General features: G+C 38.0%; 1 protein-coding gene across 1 annotated transcript in view; it reads left to right on the top strand.

Annotated features, from left to right (window-relative positions):
- The window catches only part of ICA1L (islet cell autoantigen 1 like), a 78,695-nt gene that overhangs the window by 23,534 nt on the left and 31,287 nt on the right, over nucleotides 1–23,874 (top strand). The window contains exons 6-9 of the mRNA XM_030327123.1: nucleotides 354–479; nucleotides 1,848–1,946; nucleotides 3,214–3,299; nucleotides 5,505–5,548. Of these exons, the coding sequence (XP_030182983.1) occupies nucleotides 354–479; nucleotides 1,848–1,946; nucleotides 3,214–3,299; nucleotides 5,505–5,548 (355 nt within the window). The remainder of the gene's footprint in view (nucleotides 1–353; nucleotides 480–1,847; nucleotides 1,947–3,213; nucleotides 3,300–5,504; nucleotides 5,549–23,874) is intronic.

The raw sequence follows: 23,874 nt of genomic DNA, 5'->3' as shown, positions 1-23,874 counted from the left end.
CTCAACACTTTAACTGTTTCATTTCCATGTGTTCTTCTATTAGCTAAATATTACCTATCAGTAGTTTTGGATGTTTCTTTTTATTTGAAGTCTGTAGGGGTCTTTCTTCTTAACTATGCACTTTCCATTTATCATTGCATACTTTCTCAGCATAAAGATACCTGCTGGAAAGAATCTCCTTCAGTTACTAAAAATAGCCAAAATCTTTACCAGTAATCGTGAAATAATAATACAAGGAGAGGGAATTAATCTTCTTTATTTCATGTGTCTGAAAATATGTACCATGAACCCTTATGGTATATTTATACCTGTATTATCAGTAATAATAATAATAAATATTATTGTGGTTGCAGGTACAGATCCAAGTGAGAAATAGCAAAGCTTCTTTCGACAAGTTAAAGATGGATGTTTGTCAGAAAGTGGATTTACTTGGAGCTAGTCGCTGCAATATGTTATCTCATTCACTCACTACCTACCAGGTACCCACCTCCATGGTCAGCATGTCCTTGCAGTAAACGATGAGTGGTGAGGTTCCTTTTTAAAAGTTGTCTAACGGATATAAAAAATTGCATAATTAATCAAATTCCTTTGACTTTGAAAATTGACCTACTGAGGTTATGACAGAGAATCATAGAATTCTAAATTGAAAAAGACCTTAGGGATTGCCTACTCCTGTATCTTCACATTATTCCCCTTGGGGTCCTAGGAGAGATTTAGGGGCCATCTAGGTTTGAGTGGAAGTGTTGAGGCAGGGTTCACAGCCCATTAGCCCTGGTTCCCCAGAGCTACTCCATTTTGAACTTCTACATACAGTTTCATTTGAAGCAAAGATGCTGGGGCCCAAAAGTGTAAAACTTTCCTGTCATAGCTGAGGAAAGTGAAACCCTATGAGAATTAAAGTAAACGGCAATGTTGGCCTTGAAAACCTGTGTTCTCATGCTAGGCCGTGCGTTCTTTTCATTCTGCACTTTCATATCAGCAGTCTCTCACTTGTGCTTCTGTTACCCCAGATCACACATAAATGGCACACAGTGAATAAGTCAGATGTTAATTAGTAGCAGGTACTGATATTAACTTGTATTTTTAAATGGCAAAATAGAATGAACTGTATTTACTTAAGAATAATAAACTAAAGGGAATGGACATTCACTGCTGCTTGTAGGAAATCTTCTGATTCAGTGCAGTACTGTGGATGGAACTCAGTAGTAAAGAAAGGATGCACTTGAAAATAAAAGTATCTGGCAATCCATGTAGCATATGCCTGAAAAACAACAGCTGTAAGTTCAGTTCTCCTTTATTCTCTCTGTTCAGCCCTCTCACTTTGAATAGGAACTCTGAAGCAGCAAGGAAAATGTCCAGTTACTTGAATTAGCTGAAGAACACTTTTTTTTTTTTCGGTGAGTCTCTTGAGCCCTCAATGAAAGACTAGTTTAGTGGTGCATATTATTTTTCTCCAATTAATAAAGGCTTATATGTGCTTACCAACACAAAGATTTATACATATACCCTTAATACAGATACGGTCTTTTGTGCTTTTAACATTTCTCTTTTGGACTCTTCCAAAGGTGTTCTAATCCACTAGTATTACTCTCCAGCTGATTCCAGTGTACTTTTCAGTGCTGTATACAGATAGGTGTGTGTGTGTGTGTGTATGTGTGTGTATGCCGATACAGTTGCCAGTTCTTGTGCAGAATTACTATTTATATTGCTTTCTTGTTCCTGAAACTTGGAAGTTGATTTTACTTCCTACTGCTTGTTATTCAGTAACGATTCATCTACTACACTAGTGAGGAAAAATAGCAGTGAAAAAAATCGTAACTGTAGTGACAACCTTTCTTTTTCTGCAGAGGACGCTGCTTGGATTCTGGGAGAAAACAGCTCAATTGATGTCCCAGATCCATGGGGCCAGTACTGGCTTTCATCTATATGATTTTGTAGCTCTCAAGGTACATTTGTTTCCAAGTTCCTTTGTTAGATATATTATACTTCATTTAGATAACACTGAAACTATTTTGTGCTAAGCCTAATTTTGAATTTACAAAACATGGGAAACATTTTTCTACACTCCTTCAGCCAGTTATTTTTCTGCACTTCCCTGGTTCCAAGTGCTACCAGAAACACTAAACAAATACATGAGAATATTGCTTGTGGGCTCAAGATATTGGGGTGGGGAGAAAAAGAGGGAGCAAGAGAAAAGAAAATCAAAGTGTAAACGAGATAAGAAAAAGCCAAGGAAAAGAAAAACTTAAGAGGAACAAGTGATGGAAAATGGTTGTTGGTTTTCAAAAACAACCAGAGTACCTACCCAACAATTTTAGAAGTTAAAGAAAAATTTCCTTGCTTTACTTTTACATTCATGTCATAGATGTGATTCATGATGCAAAAATAATGGGTGACTGCAGCTGAAGAGACTACTGTGTTATATTAGATCAGCTCTTTCTGTAATACCTACATGTAAAAGGTACTCTTGGGCTTTGATTATAATGCTTTTAACATTTGTATATCTTTCTGTCAACCTTTGCATATGACTTATCCAGCAGAGTCACACTATGGTAATCATTTCTTTAATTCTGGTAGGTTGGGTTTCAGTGCCTTTGACCTTATCACTCTGTCTTGTTTTCAATAGAGCTTGAAAATGTTATTGTTGAGATTGCTCAAGCTAGATGTAGTATCTATGATGGATTGATCTCTTGCAGCTGTATATTCCTGGGGCTTGGTATAGATATTTAAGTCATGTTCTGACATAGCATCTTCCAGTCTAATAGATACCCTTGAATTAGTCGTTATGTTTTTGTTGTGTGTGGTTTTTTTTCTTTACTTTTTCTATATTAATGCTTCACTGGATAGCATACTATGTTTTTAGGCAAATTTAACATGTAATTCCTGTTCAGATGAAGTTTAAAATCTTCAGCTGTATTTAGAGCATTGCAGTAGAAGTTAGTAACACAGTGTAAGTCTTCTTTGGCATACCACAAACTTGTGAAGCTTGTTGCTAGCCCATGTTATAGTCTGTGTGATTGTCATTGGTAGCCAGGATAAATGGGGACCCAGGGCCCAGGTCAAATTGCATTATCATACATTTCCCATGTCTCTCACTCTCTACTTCAGAACTATCCCTATTTTATGTTGTTCTTTAGAATTTTTATTCTCATCTCATTTGCACAAAGAGAGAAACAGATTCCATCTACTTAACATTGAATTTCTTATCCTTAGCAACTACAAGACACTCCAAGCAAGCTTACTGAAGACCACAAAGAAGAACAAATAGACAACAGTTCTCTCACTGAAAACCTCAATAAGTAAGCAGGCAGAAGTATGGGGTTATGGAAGTCCTAGATACTGTTATATGATATACTTGGAAAGAGTTATTTGTTTTCCAATTTAGTGAATATTTTCTATGTCATTTTTCCAGTTAATATTTTTAAAGTTTTTTTTTTTATAAGTAAGCTCTGCACCCAATGTGGGGCTTGACCTCATGACCCTGATATCAAGAATTGGGTGCTTTACCCACTAAGCCTGCCAGGCACCCCATTTTCCAGTTAATATTAAACATTTGTTTTAAAGCCTTATCTACCTCCTCCCCATTTTTAACATGGTAGGCAAAGTTGATGATAGGAGTACAGAACAGATTAGGGTGATAACTCCAAATTCTGTATTTGGGGAGACTGAGCTTTTTATTAAGAACCTCTGCCTAGTGAAACCCAGAAAGGGCAACTTGAAACAGAAAGGGACAGGTACCAGCAGCTATGAAACAGAAGCTATTGAAAATCTGTCTCCAAAGCAACACAAATGGGACTGGGTCTGGTTACCTGGAAATGGGGGCTCTTGCTGTGCACATCCATCATTTTGCCTATTTCCCTTTTATTACATCTTACCTTTGTTTACTTCTCATTTTAAGTAGATTGCACTGAGTATAATAACAAACCCAGAAATAAGACCAGAACGGTGACAAACCGTATATTGTTGAGTGGAAGGTGATCCAGAATATAAGCATTTCCTTCTTTTCTTTATGGGGAAATCCAAACAAATTTTTTTGCCTAATTTGAATATATAAACAATTTAGGATGTAGATTAAATAAATATCAAATGTATAGTTATAGATTAAACTTATTACTTATACACTGATATTTAAAATCATGTTACATTAAATATATTAATTTAGTAAACTTTTTCCATTATCACATTTCATGAAAGTTTTATTCACAATCCTCTCATGCATAGTCACCATTCTGAAAGCTTCCTTTTGAGTTAACAGATTCCAAAGCTTTTTACCTTATCTTCCATCCAAGTTATTTAAAGAATCATGCACATATACGGTCATTGGAAATTTTGTTCCAAGTCATTAGTATATATTTGGTCTATTTGTGTGTTTTTTTGCAAATAAATACCATATAGGTTTCCCTTGCTATCTGAGAGTGTTCCAATGAAACTTTTCATAAGCCAATACAGTGTGAGGCAAAGAAGCAATTACCATTAATTTTTGTGGAAAATGTTTTGAGTATTCTTAGATCCAAAAAATAACCTTTCTTAGGCTTATCTGACACCCTAGGGCACATCTTGCTAAGGTATACCCAAATAAATGGAGATGAAGCACAGATGCACACACAGTTCGTAGTGGCTTAATACTGAGATGCTGAGTGTAGTTCCCAGCGAAGGAGCTTGGTGGTGCTACTGTTGCTGCTCAGGGTGCACACTGCCTCTGTGAGGGCTCCCTGCAGAATAAACACTTAACGCTATTTTTGCTTTTTGCTTTTTTTGTAAAAGCGAAAATCCTCTTCGAACTTCTTTCAGTTAGCAAAGACAGGTGCTAACGTAGGTCTTCCAAAGAAGCATAACTCAAACTTCTAAAAAGCAGGGGATACCTGTAATGATTTTTAAGGATCTTTAAGGATTTATTAAAAACAACCTTCAATACTAGAATTGTGAGGTTACACCCCAGGAATAATGCCTAAATCTATGTTCAATTTCTTTGTCTAATTTTTTATAATCATCCCAGATGGATGATATAAATATCCAAAATTAGTATTTACCGAGAACATTTTAGGCAAATATATCTTCTTTGCAAACATCACTTTCCTGTTCCAAAATAGAGTACTACATTTTTTCTGCAGTTCTTCATTCCCTCTATTTAGGTTTCAAGTATTCTTGAGCAAACCCTTCAGTACTTGAAAACTAAACCTTATACTCAGTGACTTCGGTGATAGACGTTCTTTATGATGTATTAACTTAGCACAGTGCCTGTAATACTGAACATGGTGCCTGGTGCTTCATCAGCACTCAGTATATGTTGTTAAAAGAATAATGGATGGAGGATTGTTTTCATGGTCTATGTAGATCTAGAGAAGAAGTGACATTTGCCTCAGATTTTAGGAGATCTATCTACTGGACAACTATTTTATATGTCATCTCAGTTAAAAACATTTTTTTAACCATATAAAACTGTAGAATATGAATCCCAAGTGTGTTTTAACCAAATTCTTTGCATTTTTTGGTTTTTACTTTAGGTTAGTTTTGTCAGATGAGGAAGTGAGCTTGGGAAGTAAACCAGGTAAGATGGTAAATTCATTAAAATATGAAATGACCACATTTTAAATGTCAAAACAGTTTGTCACAACCTTTTAAAACAGATTGTATTAATATCCATTCAATTAGAAAACATGTTAAGTCATTTTATAAGTCTCTTCTGTACACTTTTGAGTTAGCTTCTTTTCCTCAACTTTATTGAGTTATAATTGATGTATACCACGGTGTAAGTTTAAGGTGTATAGTGTGATTTGATAGATGGATGTATTTGAAATGATTATCACAATAAAATTAAAACATCCATCACCTCACATAATTACTATATATCTTGTGGAGGCAAGAACATACAACATTTATTCTCTTAGCAACTGTCAAGTATATTGTTAACTATAGTCCCCATGCTGTATTTTAGATCCCCAGAACTTAATTTTATAGCTGGAAGTTTGTACCCTTTGACCAAATTTCCCCATTTTCTCCACCTCCCAGACCTTAGTAACCACCAGTCTGCTCTATTTCCGAGTTTGACTTTTTAAGATCTCACATTTAAGTGAGATCATACAGTATTTGTCTTTCTCTAACTTACTTCACTTAGCTTAATGCCCTCCAGGTTCATCCATGTTATTGCAAATGGTAGGATTTGCTTATATTTTAAGACTAAATAACATTCAATTATATTCTATTGTATATGTACATATATAACATTTTCTTTATCCATTTATCTGTGATGGCCACTTAGGTTGTTTCCATGTCTTGGCTGTTGTAAATAATACTGCATTGAACATGGGGGTGCAGATACCTCTTCAAGATAGTAATTTCATTTCCTTTGTATATATAGCCAGATGTGGAATTGCTGGAACATATAGTATTTCTGTTTTTAACTTTCTGAGAAACTTCCATACTGCTTTTTGTAGTGGCTACACCAATTTACATTCCCACCAACAGTACACATCCTTTTTTCCACATCCTGTCCAACACTTGTTACCTCTTGTCTTTTTGATGACTGCCATTCTAAAAAGTGTGAGGTGATATTTCAATGTGGTTTGATTTGTATTTGCCTGATGAGTGAATAGTGTTGTTGAGCACCTTTTCATGTATGGTTGGCCATGTATATGTCTTCTTTGGTTGTAAAAATGTGTATCTAGGTTCTTTGCCCATTTTTTAAACAGACTGTTACTGTTTGTTTATTTTTGCTATTGAGTTTGAATTCCTTACATGTTTTGGATAGGAGCCCCTTATCAGATACATGGTTTGCAAATATTTTACTCATTCTGTAGGCAAATGTGATTGGGTTTTTGAATGTTGATTGTTTTGTTATGGTTATTTTTTGTGTTTTTGCTGTGCAGAAGATTTTTAGTTTGATATCATCTTTATTTTTGCTTTTGTTTCTTGTGCTTTTGGTGTCGCTTGCAAAAAATCATTGCCAGCACTAATGTCACAATGGTTTTCCCTAGTTTTTTTTTTAATATATTTTTAATTGAAAGATAGTTGACATACATTAGTTTCAAGTACACAACACAGTGATTTGACAATTATGTCCATTACAAAATGTTCACCATGTTAAGCGTAGTCACCTTCTGTCATCATACAAAGTTATTATAATATTATCTACTGTATTCCCTGTGCTGTACTTTCCATCCTTGTGACTTAGCTGTTTTATCACTAGAAGTGTGTACCTCTTAATCCCTGCTATCTATGTTGCCTATGCCTCCACCTCACTCTGCTCTGGCAGCCACTTGTTCTCTGTATTTATGTGTCTCTTTTTATTGTTGTTTGTTTTGTTTTGCTTTTTTTTTTTTTTTTAGATTGCACATATAAGGGAAATCGTATGGTATTTATCTTTCTCTGTCTGACTTGTTTCACTTAGAATAATACCTTCTAGGCCCATGTATTGTCATGAATGGCAAGATTTCATTCTTTTTTATGGCTGGGAAATATTCCATTCTGTATGCTTATGTGAAATAATATCCTATTTTAAGCTGATAAGAACTTCAATACCATATAGAAACTCTATGCATTTCTCTCCCTCACCTTTTAGGTTACTAATATTATAATTTCCATCTTTTTCATTGTGTATCTAATAACAAATTATTATAGTTATAGTTATTTTTAAGGTTTATTTTTGACTTTTAAACTAGAGTTGAAAGGGGCACCTGGGTGGCTGGTCGGTTAAGTGTCTGACTTCCGCTCAGGTCATGATCTCTTGGTCTGTGAGTTCGAACCCCATGTCGGCTCTGTGCTGACAGCTCAGAGCCTGGAGCCTGCTTTGGATTCTGTCTCCCTCTCTCTGCCCCTCCCCTACTCACACTTGTGCGTGCACACGTGCTCTCCCTTCTCTCAAAAATAAATAGACATTAAAAAAAACAAACAGGGGCGCCTGGGTGGCGCAGTCGGTTAAGCGTCCGACTTCAGCCAGGTCACGATCTCGCGGTCCGTGAGTTTGAGCCCCGCGTCAGGCTCTGGGCTGATGGCTCAGAGCCAGGAGCCTGTTTCCGATTCTGTGTCTCCCTCTCTCTCTGCCCCTCCCCCGTTCATGCTCTGTCTCTCTCTGTCCCAAAAATAAATAAACGTTGAAAAACATTTAAAACAAACAAACAAACAAACAAACAAACTAGAGTTGAAAGTGATTTATGCACCAGTATTCCAATATTATAGAATGTGACTTTGATTATATATTTACCCTTTCCAACAAGTTGTATACGTTCATGCAGTTTTACGGGGTTTATTTAACATCCTCTCGTTTCAGTTTGTAGACTATCCTTAGCCTTCCTTGTAAGGGAGGTCTAGTGGTGATGAACTTTCTCAGCTTCCATTTCTTTGGGAAGGGCTTTATCTCTCTTTCATTTCTGAAAGAGAGCTTTGCTGGGTATAGTGTGCTTTGCTGAGTTTTTTCTTTCAGTATTTTGAATATATCCTACCACTCTCTCCTGACCTACAAAGTTTTCCCTCAAAATCTGCTTACAGTCTTATAGGGGCTCCCTCATATGTGACAAGTCACTTATCTCTTGCTACTTTCAAAATTCTATCTTTGACTTTTGACAACATAATTATAATGGTTTGTTGTCTCTGACTAGGTGAAGCTGCTGTTCATGCTGAGGTGGGGGTGGCCCACTGGCTCTATTGTGTGTTTAAGCGGTGCTGTTGGCTGGTAGGGCTGTGCTCTGAGGTCAGGCAGGGTCACTAAGCAGGGTTTCACAGTCATCTCTGGTCAGGCAAGGTTACTGGGTATGCTCCTTGGCCAAATGGTGCCACTGCCCATTCTCTTCATTCAGGCAGGGTTGCAGGCAGGGCTTCATGGTCTGATGTGGCCTCAGCCTGTGCTTTGTGATTAGGCAGGGCTGCAGAGGCTCAGTTCTAAATAAGGCAGAATGGTGGCTGTGCTCTGCTGTTGGGCAAGATTGCTAGCCATGCTTCCTAGCTGGGCGGGCCTCATGCTGTACTCCATTGGGCAGGGCTTGAGGCTCTGCTTCACAGAGGGTATGGTCACTGACTGGTCTTCCTGCCTGGGTGAGACTGCAGGCTGTACTCAACAATTGGGCATAGCCATCAGCTGGGCTTCAGTGCCAGGCAGAGCTCTAGACTGGAGTTTGCTGCTAAGCAGTGCTGTAAGCTGGGCCGTGATGTTCCCCAGGGTTACCATTAGAGCTTGCTAGTGAGGTAGGCTGCAGGTTATGCTTCCAGCTTGGGGGGTGCTGCTGACTTGCTTCTCTGGGTGGGTGGGTGATAGGATATGCCCTGCAACTTCCCAGGGTCTCATTGCAGGCTTCCTGGTCATGTGGGACTGGAGGCTATGCTCAGCAGTGAGTTAGCTTTCTAGGAGTACCTAATCAGAGGGTCTACTTGTTTTCTTAAGGGAATTTTTATTTTCTCTAAAATAAGGACTTCTAATGTAGACATTTATTTCATAGTTGTATAATTAAGTTTCAAGCTCTTCCTCACATTTAAATTCATATTCTTTCTTTTTTTTTATAAATACATGTTATATATACAATCATATATATTCAATCAGTGTGGCTTTGGAGCCAGAAAAATCAGGGTTTGAGTGCCGGCTTTTTAAAACAAGTCATTTATACCTCATTTTTCTCATCTGAAACAGGAGTCATATACTCCTACCTTACAGAGACATTAGGGCTAGAGATAGTATTTATAAACTACATAGCACAGGATAGGTGACAGTAAATATGAGAGGCACTTTTTTTTTTTTTTTTTTTTTATAAAGTAGGCTACATGTCCAGCACAGAGCCCAATGCAGGGCTTGAACTCATGACCCCAAGATCAAGACCTGAGCTGAGACCAAGAGTTTGACACTTAACTGACTGAGCCACCCAGGTGCTCCATGTGAGAGGCATTTTTAAGTGTACACATAAATACAGATCATACTGAAAAACAATTTAAGAAGCCATAATAATTATGGAATTATATATTTAACATAGCTTCAAATGTATGTTCCAAAGGTTAGCTACTTCTGTATACATAATCCAGTACCCAGGTAGAGAACATTTTTTTTAAAGTTCCAAATGAAATATAATGGATATTGGTGTAGTTTTAACATTCATTTGTAGCATTATTTAATCTTTTAAAACCTGCTGTATCAGTAGTTATATCCACTTTTCAATTCCAAATGTTTATTTGTTCCTTTTCTTTTTTTCTTAATTAATTTTGCTGAAGGTTTATTTATTCTTTCAACAAATCAACTTTTGGTTTTGTTAATCCTGTCTATTGAATCTTTGTTTCTGTCTCATTAATTTTAGTTCTTTATTATTTTCTTTTATTATTTTTTTTGTGTTTTAAGGCTAAAATTTCCCTTTTTCTGTATCCCACAAGTTTTTTTAAAAAAAACCTTATGAAGTATATTTTATATATCATAAAACTCATTCAGTTGTACACTTCAGTAATTTTTAGTTACTACTGAGTGTTTTAACCATCTCTATAAGTCAGTTTTAGAACCTTTTCATCCTCTCATTAATAAGATCCCTCACATTCATTTTCTGTAATACCCATTTTCATTCCTAGTCAACAACTAATCTACTTTCTCTCTGTATAAATTTGCCTTTTGTAGACATTTCATATTACTAGAATCATGTAATATGTATTTGACTTTCTTCACTTCATGTAACACTCTTGAAGTTCATCACTGACATAATTTGTGTTGGTATTTCCTTTTTATTGCTTAATCTATTGTATGGATGTCCATAAACTTTGATATATGGTATTTTCATTATCATTTGATTTAAATTGTTTTAAACTTTTCCTAATACCTTCTGTGATCTATGGCCATGAGTGATTTTAAGCTGTGTTTCTGAAATTGCCAAATTAAGGAGATATTGAAATTTTTTTTTTGTCATTGATTTAAAAAAAACAAAACTTTTATGTTTATTTTTAAGAGAGAGAGCGAGCACAAGCAGGGGAGGGGCAGAAAGAGGGAGACACAGAATCCGAAGCAGGCTTCAGGCTGTGAGCTATCCACACAGAGCCTAACATGGGTCTTGAACCCATGAACTGCGAGATCACGACCTAAGCCAAAGTTGGTCCCTTAACCGACTGTACCACCCAGGCACCCCGTCATTGATTTTTAACTTAATTTCATTATGGTCAGAGAATGTATCTTTGTGATACTGATTCTTTGAATTATTGGGATGCTCTCTATAGCCTAAAAAGTAGCCAGTTGTTCTAATTATCCCATGTGGTTGAGAAGAATATGTGTTCTCTAACTGTTGAATGCAGAAGCCTGTGTGTCTATTACATCAAGCTTATTATTTGTGCTGCTCTAAGTCTTTTATATCTTTACTAATTTTTAATTTATTTGATGTATCAATAATTGGGAAATGTGTTTTGAAATCCCTGCTATTGAAGTGGATTTTCTTTTTTTTTTTTTTTTTTATATATGAAGTTTATTGTCAAATTGGTTTCCATACAACACCCAGTGCTCATCCCAAAAGGTGCCCTCCTCAATACTCATCACCCACCCTCCCCTCCCTCCCACCCCCCATCAACCCTCAAGTTTGTTCTCAGTTTTTAACAGTCTCTTATGCTTTGGCTCTCTCCCACTCTAACCTCTTTTTTTTTTTTTCCTTCCCCTCCCCCATGGGTTCCTGTTAAGTTTCTCAGGATCCACATAAGAGTGAAACCATATGGTATCTGTCTTTCTCTGTATGGCTTATTTCACTTAGCATAACACTCTCCAGTTCCATCCACGTTGCTACAAAAGGCCATATTTCATTTTTTCTCATTGCCACGTAGTATTCCATTGTATATATAAACCACAATTTCTTTATCCATTCATCAGTTGATGGACATTTAGGCTCTTTCCATCATTTGGCTATTGTTGAGAGTGCTGCTATGAACATTGGGGTACAAGTGCCCCTATGCATCAGTACTCCTGTATCCCTTGGATAAATTCCTAGCAGTGCTATTGCTGGGTCATAGGGTAGGTCTATTTTTAATTTTCTGAGGAACCTCCACACTGCTTTCCAGAGCGGCTACACCAATTTGCATTCCCACCAACAGTGCACGAGGGTTCCCGTTTCTCCACATCCTCTCCAGCATCTATAGTCTCCTGATTTGTTCATTTTGGCCACTCTGACTGGCGTGAGGTGATACCTGAGTGTGGTTTTGATTTGTATTTCCCTGATAAGGAGCGATGCTGAACATCTTTTCATGTGCCTGTTGGCCATCTGGATGTCTTCTTTAGAGAAGTGTCTATTCATGTTTTCTGCCCATTTCTTCACTGGGTTATTTGTTTTTCGGGTGTGGAGTTTGGTGAGCTCTTTATAGATTTTAGATACTAGCCCTTTGTCCGATATGTCATTTGCAAATATCTTTTCCCATTCCGTTGGTTGCCTTTTAGTTTTGTTGGTTGTTTCCTTTGCTGTGCAGAAGCTTTTTATCTTCATAAGGTCCCAGTAATTCACTTTTGCTTTTAATTCCCTTGCCTTTGGGGATGTGTTGAGTAAGAGATTGCTACGGCTGAGGTCAGAGAGGTCTTTTCCTGCTTTCTCCTCTAAGGTTTTGATGGTTTCCTGTCTCACATTTAGGTCCTTTATCCATTTTGAGTTTATTTTTGTAAATGGTGTGAGAAAGTAGTCTAGTTTCAACCTTCTGCATGTTGCTGTCCAGTTCTCCCAGCACCATTTGTTAAAAAGACTGTCTTTTTTCCATTGGATGTTCTTTCCTGCTTTGTCAAAGATGAGTTGGCCATACGTTTGTGGGTCTAGTTCTGGGGTTTCTATTCTATTCCATTGGTCTGTGTGTCTGTTTTTGTGCCAATACCATGCTGTCTTGATGATTACAGCTTTGTAGTAGAGGCTAAAGTCTGGGATTGTGATGCCTCCTGCTTTGGTCTTCTTCTTCAAAATTCCTTTGGCTATTCGGGGCCTTTTGTAGTTCCATATGAATTTTAGGATTGCTTGTTCTAGTTTCAAGAAGAATGCTGGTGCAATTTTGATTGGGATTGCATTGAATGTGTAGATAGCTTTGGGTAGTATTGACATTTTGACAATATTTATTTTTCCAATCCATGAGCAGGGAATGTCTTTCCATTTCTTTAAATCTTCTTCAATTACCTTCATAAGCTTTCTATAGTTTTCAGCATACAGATCCTTTACATCTTTGGTTAGATTTATTCCTAGGTATTTTATGCTTCTTGGTGCAATTGTGAATGGGATCAGTTTCTTTATTTGTCTTTCTGTTGCTTCGTTGTTAGTGTATAAGAATGCAACTGATTTCTGTACGTTGATTTTGTATCCTGCAACTTTGCTGAATTCATGTATCAGTTCTAGCAGACTTTTGGTGGAGTCTATCGGATTTTCCATGTATAATATCATGTCATCTGCAAAAAGCGAAAGCTTGACTTCATCTTTGCCAATTTTGATGCCTTTGATTTCCTTTTGTTGTCTGATTGCTGATGCTAGAACTTCCAGCACTATGTTAAACAACAGCGGTGAGAGTGGGCATCCCTGTCGTGTTCCTGATCTCAGGGAAAAAGCTCTCAGTTTTTCCCCATTGAGGATGATGTTAGCTGTGGGCTTTTCATAAATGGCTTTTATGATCTTTAAGTATGTTCCTTCTATCCCGACTTTCTCAAGGGTTTTTATTAAGAAAGGGTGCTGGATTTTGTCAAAGGCCTTTTCTGCATCGATTGACAGGATCATATGGTTCTTCTCTTTTTTTGTTGTTAATGTAATGTATCACGTTGATTGATTTGTGAATGTTGAACCAGCCCTGCATCCCAGGAATGAATCCCACTTGATCATGGTGAATAATTCTTTTTATATGCTGTTGAATTCGATTTGCTAGTATCTTATTGAGAATTTTTGCATCCATATTCATCAGGGATATTGGCCTGTAGTTCTCTTTTTTTACTGGGTCTCTGTCTGGTTTAGGAATCAAAGTAATACTGGCTTCATAGAATGAGTCTGGAAGTTTTCCTTCCCTTTCTATTTCTTGGAATAGCTTGAGAAGGATAGGTATTATCTCTGCTTTAAACGTCTGGTAGAACTCCCCTGGGAAGCCATCTGGTCCTGGACTCTTATTTGTTGGGAGATTTTTGATAACCGATTCAATTTCTTCGCTGGTTGTGGGTCTGTTCAAGCTTTCTATTTCCTCCTGATTGAGTTTTGGAAGAGTGTGGGTGTTCAGGAATTTGTCCATTTCTTCCAGGTTGTCCAATTTGTTCGCATATAATTTTTCATAGTATTCCCTGATAATTGTTTGTATCTCTGAGGGATTGGTTGTAATAATTCCATTTTCATTCATGATTTTATCTATTTGGGTCATCTCCCTTTTCTTTTTGAGAAGCCTGGCTAGCGGTTTGTCAATTTTGTTTATTTTTTCAAAAAACCAACTCTTGGTTTCATTGATCTGCTCTACAGTTTTTTTAGATTCTATATTGTTTATTTCTGCTCTGATCTTTATTATTTCTCTTCTTCTGCTGGGTTTAGGCTGCCTTTGCTGTTCTGCTTCTAGTTCCTTTAGGTGTGCTGTTAGATTTTGTATTTGGGATTTTTCTTGTTTTTTGAGATAGGCCTGGATTGCAATGTATTTTCCTCTCAGGACTGCCTTCGCTGCGTCCCAAAGCGTTTGGATTGTTGTATTTTCATTTTCGTTTGTTTCCATATATTTTTTAATTTCTTCTCTAATTGCCTGGTTGACCCACTCATTCGTTAGTAGGGTGTTCTTTAACCTCCATGCTTTTGGAGGTTTTCCAGACTTTTTCCTGTGGTTGATTTCAAGCTTCATAGCATTGTGGTCTGAAAGTATGCATGGTATAATTTCAATTCTTGTAAACTTATGAAGGGCTGTTTTGTGACCCAGTATATGATCTATCTTGGAGAATGTTCCATGTGCACTCGAGAAGAAAGTATATTCTGTTGCTTTGGGATGCAGAGTTCTAAATATATCTGTCAAGTCCATCTGATCCAATGTCTCATTCAGGGCCCTTGTTTCTTTATTGACCGTGTGTCTAGATGATCTATCCATTTCTGTAAGTGGGGTGTTAAAGTCCCCTGCAATTACCACATTCTTATCAATAAGGTTGCTTCTGTTTATGAGTAATTGTTTTATATATTTGGGGGCTCCGGTATTCGGCGCATAGACATTTATAATTGTTAGCTCTTCCTGATGGATAGACCCTGTAACTATTATATAATGTCCTTCTTCATCTCTTGTTACAGCCTTTAATTTAAAGTCTAGTTTGTCTGATATAAGTATGGCTACTCCAGCTTTCTTTTGGCTTCCAGTAGCATGATAAATAGTTCTCCATCCCCTCACTCTGAATCTAAAGGTGTCCTCAGGTCTAAAATGAGGCTCTTGTAGACAGCAAATAGATGGGTCTTGTTTTTTTATCCATTCTGATACCCTATGTCTTTTGGTTGGCGCATTTAATCCATTTACATTCAGTGTTATTATAGAAAGATACAGGTTTAGAGTCATTGTGATGTCTGTATGTTTTATGTTTGTAGTGATGTCTCTGGTACTTTGTCTCACAGGGTCCCCCTTAGGATCTCTTGTAGGGCTGGTTTAGTGGTGACAAATTCCTTCAGTTTTTGTTTGTTTGGGAAGACCTTTATCTCTCCTTCTATTCTAAATGACAGACTTGCTGGATAAAGGATTCTCGGCTGCATATTTTTTCTGTCTAGCACACTGAAAGTCTCGTGCCAATTCTTTCTGGCCTGCCAAGTTTCAAAAGAGAGATCAGTCACGAGTCTTATAGGTCTCCCTTTATATGTGAGGGCACGTTTACCCCTTGCTGCTTTCAGAATTTTCTCTTTATCCTTGTATTTTGCCAGTTTCACTATGATATGTCGTGCAGAAGATCGATTCAAGTTACGTCTGAAGGGAGTTCTCTGTGCCTCTTGGATTTCAATGCCTTTTTCCTTCCCCAGTTCAGGGAAGTTCTCAGCTATTATTTCTTCAAGTACCCCTTCAGCACCTTTCCCTCTCTCTTCCTCCTCTGGGATACCAATTATGCGTATATTATTTCTTTTTAGTGTATCACTTAGTTCTCTAATTTTCCCCTCATACTCCTGGATTTTTTTATCTCTCTTTTTCTCAGCTTCCTCTTTTTCCATAACTTTATCTTCTAGTTCACCTATTCTCTCCTCTGCCTCTTCCATCCGAGCCGTGGTGGTTTCCATTTTGTTTTGCATTTCATTTAAAGCATTTTTCAGCTCCTCGTGACTGTTCCTTAGTCCCTTGATCTCTGTAGCAAGAGATTCTCTGCTGTCCTGTATACTGTTTTCAACCCCAGCGATTAATTTTATGACTATTATTCTAAATTCACTTTCTGTTATATTATTTAAATCCTTTTTGATCAGCTCATTAGCTGTTGTTATTTCCTGGAGATTCTTCTGAGGGGAATTCTTCCGCTTGGTCATTTTGGATAGTCCCTGGTGTGGTGAGGGCCTGCAGGGCACTTCCCCTGTGCTGTGGTGTATAACTGGAGTTGGTGGGCGGGGCCGCAGTCAGTCCTGATGTCTGCCCCCAGCCCACCGCTGGGGCCACAGTCAGACTGGTGTGTGCCTTCTCTTCCCCTCTCCTAGGGGCGGGATTCACTGTGGGATGGCGTGGCCCGTCTGGGCTACTTGCACACTGCCAGGCTTGTGATGCTGGGGATCTGGCGTATTAGCTGGGGTGGGAAGGCAAGGTGCACGGCGGCAGTGGGGGTGGGGGGCAGGCTTAGCTCGCTTCTCCTTAGGTGATCCACTTCAGGAGGGGCCCTGTGGCAGCCGGAGGGAGTCAGATCCGCTGCCGGAGGTTTGGCTCCGCAGAAGCACAGAGTTGGTGTTTGCGTGGAGCGAGCACTTTCCCTGGCAGGAACCGGTTCCCTTTGGGATTTTGGCTGGGGGATGGGCGGGGGAGATGGCGCTGGCGAGCGCCTTTGTTCCCCACCAAACTGAGCTCTGTCGTCCAGGGGCTCCGCAGCTCTCCCTCCCTTTGTCCTCCAGCCTTCCGGCTTTCCGAGCAGAGCTGTTAACTTATGACCTCCCAGAGGCTGTCGCGCTTGCTGTCAGAACACAGTCCGTCAGGCCCCTCCGCTTTTGCCAGCCAGACTCGGGGACTCTGCTTGGCCAGCGAGCCGCCCCTCCGCCCCGGCTCCCTCCCGCCAGTCTGTGGAGCGCGCACCGCCTCGCAGCCCTTCCTACCCTCTTCCGTGGGCCTCTCGTCTGCGCTTGGCTCCGGCGACTCCGTTCTGCTAATCCTCTGGCGGTTTTCTGGGTTATTTAGGCAGGTGTAGGTGGAATCTAAGTGATCAGCAGGACGCGCGGTGAGCCCAGCGTCCTCCTATGCCGCCATCTTCCCTTTGTCTCGCTGTTGATTTTTTTAAACTTCTGATATTTATTTATCTATCTATTTATTTTTTGAGACTGAGAACAGAAGCTGGGGAGGGACAGAGGGAGAGAGAGAAAGGGAATCTTACGCAGTCTCCACACTCAGCATGGAGCCCAACATGGGCCTCTCTCTTCCAACTGTGAGATCATGATCTGAGTGGAAATCAAAGAGTTAGAGCTTAACAGACTGAGCCACCCAGGTGCCCCAAAATTCTATTGACTTTTTGTATGTTAATATTATATGTTGCTACCTAGAATTTTTTTATAGTTTGAGTTAGTTTTATCATTGATTTTCTAGCGTTTTCCAGGTATACCATCATGTCATCTGCAAATAGATATAATCCTGTTTTTTCTTTACCAGTTCTTGTTACTGTAATTGATTTCTTTTGTTTAATTGCATTGGTTACTACCTCCAGAACCAGTTGAATATTAGTGGGCATTTCCTAATTTTAGTGGAAGTTCCTGTAATGTTTCTGAATTAATTAATATGTTGGCTTTTGAAATGAGCTATAGATTTTGTGACGTTAAAGAAGTATCCACGGGGTGCCTGGATGGCTCAGTCTGTTAAGCGTCCAACTCTAGATTTCAGCTCAGGTCATGATCTCATGGTTCATGAGATTGGGTCCCATGTTGGGCTCTGCGCTAACAACACAGAGCCTGCTTGGGATTCTGTCTCTCTCTCCTTGTCTCTCTCTCTCTCAAAATTAATAAACTTAGAAAAAAAGAAAGTATCCATACACTCCTAATTTCTTAAGAGTTTTATTAGGAATGGTTGTTGAATTTTTCCAACAGCTTTTTCCATATCTATGCCAGCAGTTATTTGATTTTTCTTCTTAAATGTATTAATATGATAAATTATATTAATAGGTTTCCTGATACTACACCATCTTTGCATTCCAGTTATAAGTCCAGCTTTGTCATTGTGCATTAATCTGTTGATATTTTATTTACTAATTCTGCATTGCAGTTGATTTCCCTGTGAAGACATTTAGGCCTGGTGCATTTTTTGTGTTTTCTTCTCAATGGAAATTGTTCTGTTTAACCTTTCTATATGTACTAAAATCAATTTCAGCAAATTATATTTTTCTCAAATTATTCGTTTTGTCTAGATTGTCAGATATTTGTATAGATTTGTATAAAATCTTGATTTTTAACAGCTTTATTGAGGTGTTAGTTAAATACCTAAAAATTACCAATTCTGAGTGTAAGATTCTATGATTTTTCGTAAATTTATAGAGTTGTGCATGTTATCACCTCAGTGAATATTAGAATATTCCCCAAAAGCCTCTTGTACTTGTTTATAATCCTTGCTCCCACTCTGTCCTAGAAAATTACTAATCTGATTTCTGTCTCTCTAAATTTCCCTTTCCTGGACTGAAATTGTACAAAAGTTCGCCTTTTGTGTCTGGCTTTTTATGTCTGCCATTAAGCCTAATGTTTTTCTAGATTCATCCATGTTGTTGCAAATAGCAGTAGTTCATTACTTCCCCCCCCCCCCCTTAATTGTTTTATTGAAAAATACACATAAAATTTACTATCCTACCCGTTTTAAGTGTATACTGGTATTAAATTGTGCAACCATCACCACCATCCATCTCTAACTTTTTTCATTATAAAACTGAAAGTCTGTATCCATTAAATGATAATTACCCATTCCCCCAACTCTGCCCCTAACACCCAACATTCTCCTTTGTTCTCTATGATTTTGACTATTCCAAGTACCTCATGTAAGTGGAATCATATAGTATTTGTCCTTTTGTTGTTTTTTTTTTTTAATTTTTTTTTTCAACTTTTTTAATTTATTTTTGGGACAGAGAGAGACAGAGCATGAACAGGGGAGGGGCAGAGAGAGAGGGAGACACAGAATCGGAAACAGGCTCCAGGCTCCGAGCCATCAGCCCAGAGCCTGACGCGGGGCTCGAACTCACGGACCGCGAGATCGTGACCTGGCTGAAGTCGGACGCTTAACCGACTGCGCCACCCAGGCGCCCCAGTATTTGTCCTTTTGTGACTGGCTTATTTCACTTAGCATAATGTCCTCAAGATCCATCCATGTTGTGGTATATTGCAGAATTTTCTTCCTTTACAAGTCTGAATAATACTCCATTATATGTATACACCACATTTTGCTAACTATAGTTTATTACTTTTTATTTATGAATGTATTCCATTGTATGGATATACCACACTATATTTATCCATTTATCAGTTGATGGACATTTGGACTGTTTACAGTTTTGGGCTGTTGTAATTCTGTTGCTGTGAACATTCAAGTACTTCTCCTAGTATGGACATAAGATTTATTTTTATTGGTTAGATCCCTAGAAATGGAACTGCTAGATTATGTGGCAAATTTGACTTTATCTTTCTGAGGAACTGCTAAATGGTTTTGCAAAATGGCTCTACTACTATTTCATTCCCACTAGCAAAGTATGAGGGGTCTAGTTTCTCCACATCTTTGTCAACATTTGGTATTATCTTCTTAATCATGTACATTCTAGCGCTTTTAATTTGTGGCTTTAATTTGCATTTCTCTAGTGACTTATGATGTTGAGTATCTTTTCCTGTGTTTATTGGCCATTCGTATATCTTTGTTGACAAATCTGTTAAGATCTATTGCCAATTTTTTAATTGGGTTATTTACCTTATAATTAAATTGCACGATTATTCTTCATACAAGTTGTCAGACATAGGACTTGTAAATATTCCAGTCATCTTATTTTCTCAATTTTGCCTCTTGAAACACAAAATTTTTTAAATTTTATGAAGTTCGACTTAACATTTTTTTTCTTCTATGGGTTGTTCTTTTGGTATCACATCTAGATCTCCCTACCCAAGATTACAAAGATTTTCTCTTATGTATTCTTGAAGTTTTGTAATTTTAACTCTTATCTGTGGGACTATGATCATTTTGAGTTAATGTATTGTGTGAGGTAGGTAAGGTTTATTTTTGTTTTTGTTTATTGCATATGTATATCTACTTGTACTAGTACCATTTATTGAAAAGATATTCCTTTATTCACTGTATTTTCTTGGCATTTTTGTTAAAATCAAGTGACCAAAAAAAATGTAAGGGTGTGTTTCTGGGTTCTAGTTTCTGTTCCACTGATCTATATACCTAACCTTGGTCAGTACCCTACTGTCTTGATTACTGTGGCTTTATAGTAAATTTTGAAATTAAGTAGTATAAGTCCTACAGCATTGTTCTTTTTTTTTAAATTTATTTATTTTTGAGAGAGACAGAGCATGAGCGGGGGAGGGGCAGAGAGAGAGGGAGACACAGAATTGGAAGCAGGCTCCAGGCTGTCAGCACAGAGCCTCACGGTGGGGCTCGAACTCACAAACCGCGAGATCATGATCTTAGCTGCAGTCGGACGCTTAACCGACTGAGCCACCCAGGCGCCCCTACAGCATTGGGTTTTTTTTCAAAATTGTTTTGGCTATTCTAACTTGTTTGCATTTCCATATAGATTTTACAATCATCATGTTGAATTCATACATCAGTTGGAGTTGATTGCTATCTGGACAATATTGTTCCTTCCAGTCTGTGAATGTGGAGATTTTTTCCTTATCATTGGCTTTCAGTGGTTTGCTTATGAAGTACCTAGATATGGATCTCTTTACATTGATTCTACTTGGGTTTTATTAAGCTTGTTGGATGAGTACATTGATGTTTTCAACAAATTTGGGACAATTTGTCCATTATTTCTTCAAATTCTGCCCCGCCATCCTTTCGAAACTCTTATTGTTTCAAATTGAAACTCTTATTGAATTATTGAATAATTCAATTGAAACTTATTGAAGCTCTTACTTCTGATGTTGGCCCGCCATTTCACTTAGATACTGTGCATTTTTCTTCATTCTTTTTTCTTTTCTCAGTTCTTTGGGTTGCATAATCTGTCAGTCTATCTTAAAGTTAGCTAATTCTTTCTTATGCTAGTTCAGATCTACTGGTGATCCTCACCAGTGAATTTTTCATTTCGGTTATTGTACTTTTTTTTTTTTAAGTTTTTTAATGTTTATATATTTTTGAGAGAGAGAGAGACAGACACAGCGTGAGTGGGGGAGGGGCAGAGACAGAGACATAGAATCAGAAGCAAGCTCCAGGCTCTGAGCTGTCAGCACAGAGCCCAATGTGGGGCTCAGACTCATGGACCGTGAAATCATGTCCTGAGCTGAAGTTGGATGCCCAACTGACTGAGCCACCCAGGTGCCCCTCAGTTATTGTACTTTTAAAACAAATTTTTTTTAAGTTTATTTATTTTGAGAAAGAGAGCATGCACATGCAAGCAGGGAAGGGACAGAGATGAGAGAGAATCCCAAGAGAGCTCCACACTGCCAGTGCAGAGCCTGACATGGGGCTCGATCCCATGAACCATGAGATCATCACCTGAGCTGAAATCAAGAGTTGGACACTTAACTGACTGAGCCACTCACATGCCCCAGTTACTGTACTTTTCAACTTCAGAATTTCTATTAGGTTCTTTTTTTGTAATTTCTGACTCTTTATTGATACTCTCTATTTGATACAGTATTGTCACAACACCTTCCTTTGCTTTTTAAAGATTGCTTTAACAAATTTTTCAGCTTTACTGAGGTAAAATTGATAAATAAAATTGTAAGATGTTTGAAGTGTGCTGATATAATGTTTACCTTGTGAGAGGATTCTCTCCATCTAGTTAATTACCCTATCTATGAACACACTTCCTTTACTTTAATCATACTGTCTTTTAGTTCTTTAAATGTATTTATAAGGGTTGCTTTGAAGGTTTTGCCTGTTAATATGACATTTGGTTTGCTTTCACAGGCAGTTTGAGTTCCTGCCTTCTTGCCATTGTTTGGTCATACTTTACTATTTATTGTTTGTTTTGGCCTACGTTACTGTTTTTTTTGTTGGAAACTGAACATTTTAGATAATACATTTTAGCAACTTTGGCTACTGGTCTTCTCCTTTGGGGCTTGTTGTTATTATTTGCTTGCTTTATTTCTTTAGTGATAGGCTGGATTATTTTGGTGAAGTCTATCCCCCCTTCCCCAGCCCCTCAGCTCCCAACAGTGGAACAGGGATACAGAATTAGGTTTACCCACAGTCACCCTAGGATGACAGTTTGTTTTGGTAAGGGTTCTCCTTGACAGTCCCTTTCCCTGATCACACCCAGCTGTTAAACACCACTAATTTCCATATCATTGCTTTATTATTTTTAAGAATGCTCTGGATCATAAATTGTTCTACAAACAAAACCAATAAAATTTGGACTCCTGTGAGAGGATATTTTCCAAGGTCACTGAGATTTATTCTTACCCTACCTAGGTAGGCTCATCCCCATTGGCTTTTTCCCTGATTCTTTCAGGCAAACTAGTTGGCCTACATTTTAGCCTGTATGTCCAATGAGTCTTCCAGTCTTTTCACCACAGCCTTCACTGTTCTGGGGAGTATCCTTAGGCTTGAATTTCTCTGTACTCTGTTGCAAAGGAAGTCAGTTCTTTGGGACAAGATTTGGAGCTATTTCATAGTCTGCTTCTCTCTCCAGGCAAAATCTCTAAGTTAGGGCTTTATCTGGGAATGAAAACAATGACATGTTTCTGTATAAGATCCTTGCTCTGGGAGCTGAGTGCTAAGTGAGGAGGGTGATGGTAATCTCAGGTCTTTTTGGCCTGCCTTTTCCTGAATGAAACTACCACATTATGAGCAGGGTCACATGACCCAGGGCTCCTGTATTCTCAGCATGCCACACCCAAATCATAGTCTCAATCTTATGACTGGGGTCTTGTTATCTGGGTGGGAAATGGGAGCTTGCACCTCTTGATTGTACTGTCCAGACTTAGCCAATAGGTAAGTGAGGACAGGATATGAAATGCTGATACCCTGCCCCGCCTGGGAACATAACTCTTGACTGAGACTTGTGGGAGCAGGAGCCCTATGTTCTTGGCTACACAGGGTGAGAGTGGAATTTCCATCTTGCTTAACTGGGAAGGGAATGGTTCTTAGTTCACATACCATAGTCTGAATTTTAATAGATTTTCTTGAGTAGGTGTTTCCTCATTTGATGTGTGTCCTTGGAACAATTTCTAGAGACTTTAATGATTGTTTTTTAAACATTTTTCACCAGTTATTTAAAAACTGGTATGCCTGTCCATAGACTTCCCCACTCTATCATGCTGGAAGCCTTTTTCATTTTTATCAGTAAAGGTGTTCAGGATTATTTTTTCTCTGTTAATTGCTATTTAAGTATCCATGGATTATAACATGAAATGTCTTTTTTATTATTTTTCAGAAATTCCATTGCCCTTTCAACCAATAGTTGTTTAATAGAATGTATTTAAATTTACAAGTGGAAGAGCCTTTTAGTTTTTCAGTTTCATTTTTTAAATTACTTCACTTTCTTGGATGTTGTTTGTAGTATTTCCACTTTAAGAAACTCATTGATTTTTATGTGTTTGCTTTAGTATAATTTTGGTGAATTTTCAATGTGTGCTTGAGAGGAAAATATATTTTCTTTTTCATTTTTTTTAAGATTTTATTTTA

Source organism: Lynx canadensis, chromosome C1 (genome assembly GCF_007474595.2).
Source record: "Lynx canadensis isolate LIC74 chromosome C1, mLynCan4.pri.v2, whole genome shotgun sequence".
Lineage (NCBI taxonomy): Eukaryota > Metazoa > Chordata > Mammalia > Carnivora > Felidae > Lynx > Lynx canadensis.
The sequence above is the reverse complement of the archived record's forward strand: the minus strand, read 5'-3'. Positions and strand labels throughout refer to the sequence as shown.